We start from the raw sequence: 687 nt of genomic DNA, 5'->3' as shown, positions 1-687 counted from the left end.
CGGCCCCAAAGCCATGGAATCACCCCCAAACTCACGTTCAACACCTTCCGCTCCGACATGGCTGTGACTGTGGTTGTGACTGTGGTTGTGACTGTAACTGTGACCACCCCAAACCCCCCGAGAACTCTGAGCTGCCCCTGGCACTAGGAACTTCCGCCTTCGGTGCTGACCCCGCCCCCTCGCCACTCATTGGTGCAGCCGGACGGAGTCTCGCGTCGTATTGGTCGATTCTGCTGTCTGTCAAGGAGGGAGCCCCATGCCGCGGTGCACACAGATAAGGGTCCGACCGAGCACCGAGCTGCAGCAATAGGTTCCGGGGGATACGGGGTACTGGGGAACTGTGAACCCCAAATCGGGGATAGAGATGGATATGGGGTTGGAGTTGAGGTTGGGATTTGGTCTGAGGTTGGGTCGTTGAGGATAATCGTTGCTGTATACAAATTCCTCATGGAAGGAAGTAGAGGAGACGGAACTGAGCTCTGCTCTGTATGACCAGTGACAGGATTTGAGGGAATGGTCTGAAGTTGTGTTAGGCGAGGTTTAGGTTGGATATAGGGAAAAGGTTCTTCCCCTAGAGGTGTTTGGGCACTGGGACAGGGTTAGGTTGGATATCAGCACAAGGTTCTTCCCCCAGAGGTGTTGATTAAATTGGCTCTCCGGAGAAGGTTCCTCCCCCAGAGGGGTTTG

General features: G+C 55.2%; 1 protein-coding gene across 1 annotated transcript in view; it reads right to left on the bottom strand.

Annotated features, from left to right (window-relative positions):
- Window positions 1-60, bottom strand: part of CCDC94 (coiled-coil domain containing 94) — a 6,902-nt gene extending 6,842 nt beyond the window's left edge. Inside the window, exon 1 of the mRNA XM_009079352.1 lies at window positions 36-60. Coding sequence (XP_009077600.1) covers window positions 36-59 — 24 coding nt within the window. The 5' untranslated portion in view covers window position 60. The remainder of the gene's footprint in view (window positions 1-35) is intronic.
- Window positions 61-687: the final 627 nt, after the last annotated feature.

This window comes from Acanthisitta chloris, unplaced genomic scaffold (genome assembly GCF_000695815.1).
Source record: "Acanthisitta chloris isolate BGI_N310 unplaced genomic scaffold, ASM69581v1 scaffold16847, whole genome shotgun sequence".
In the NCBI taxonomy this organism is placed as follows: Eukaryota; Metazoa; Chordata; class Aves; order Passeriformes; family Acanthisittidae; genus Acanthisitta; species Acanthisitta chloris.
Note: the sequence above shows the minus strand (reverse complement) of the source record. Positions and strands in the feature narration are given on the sequence as shown.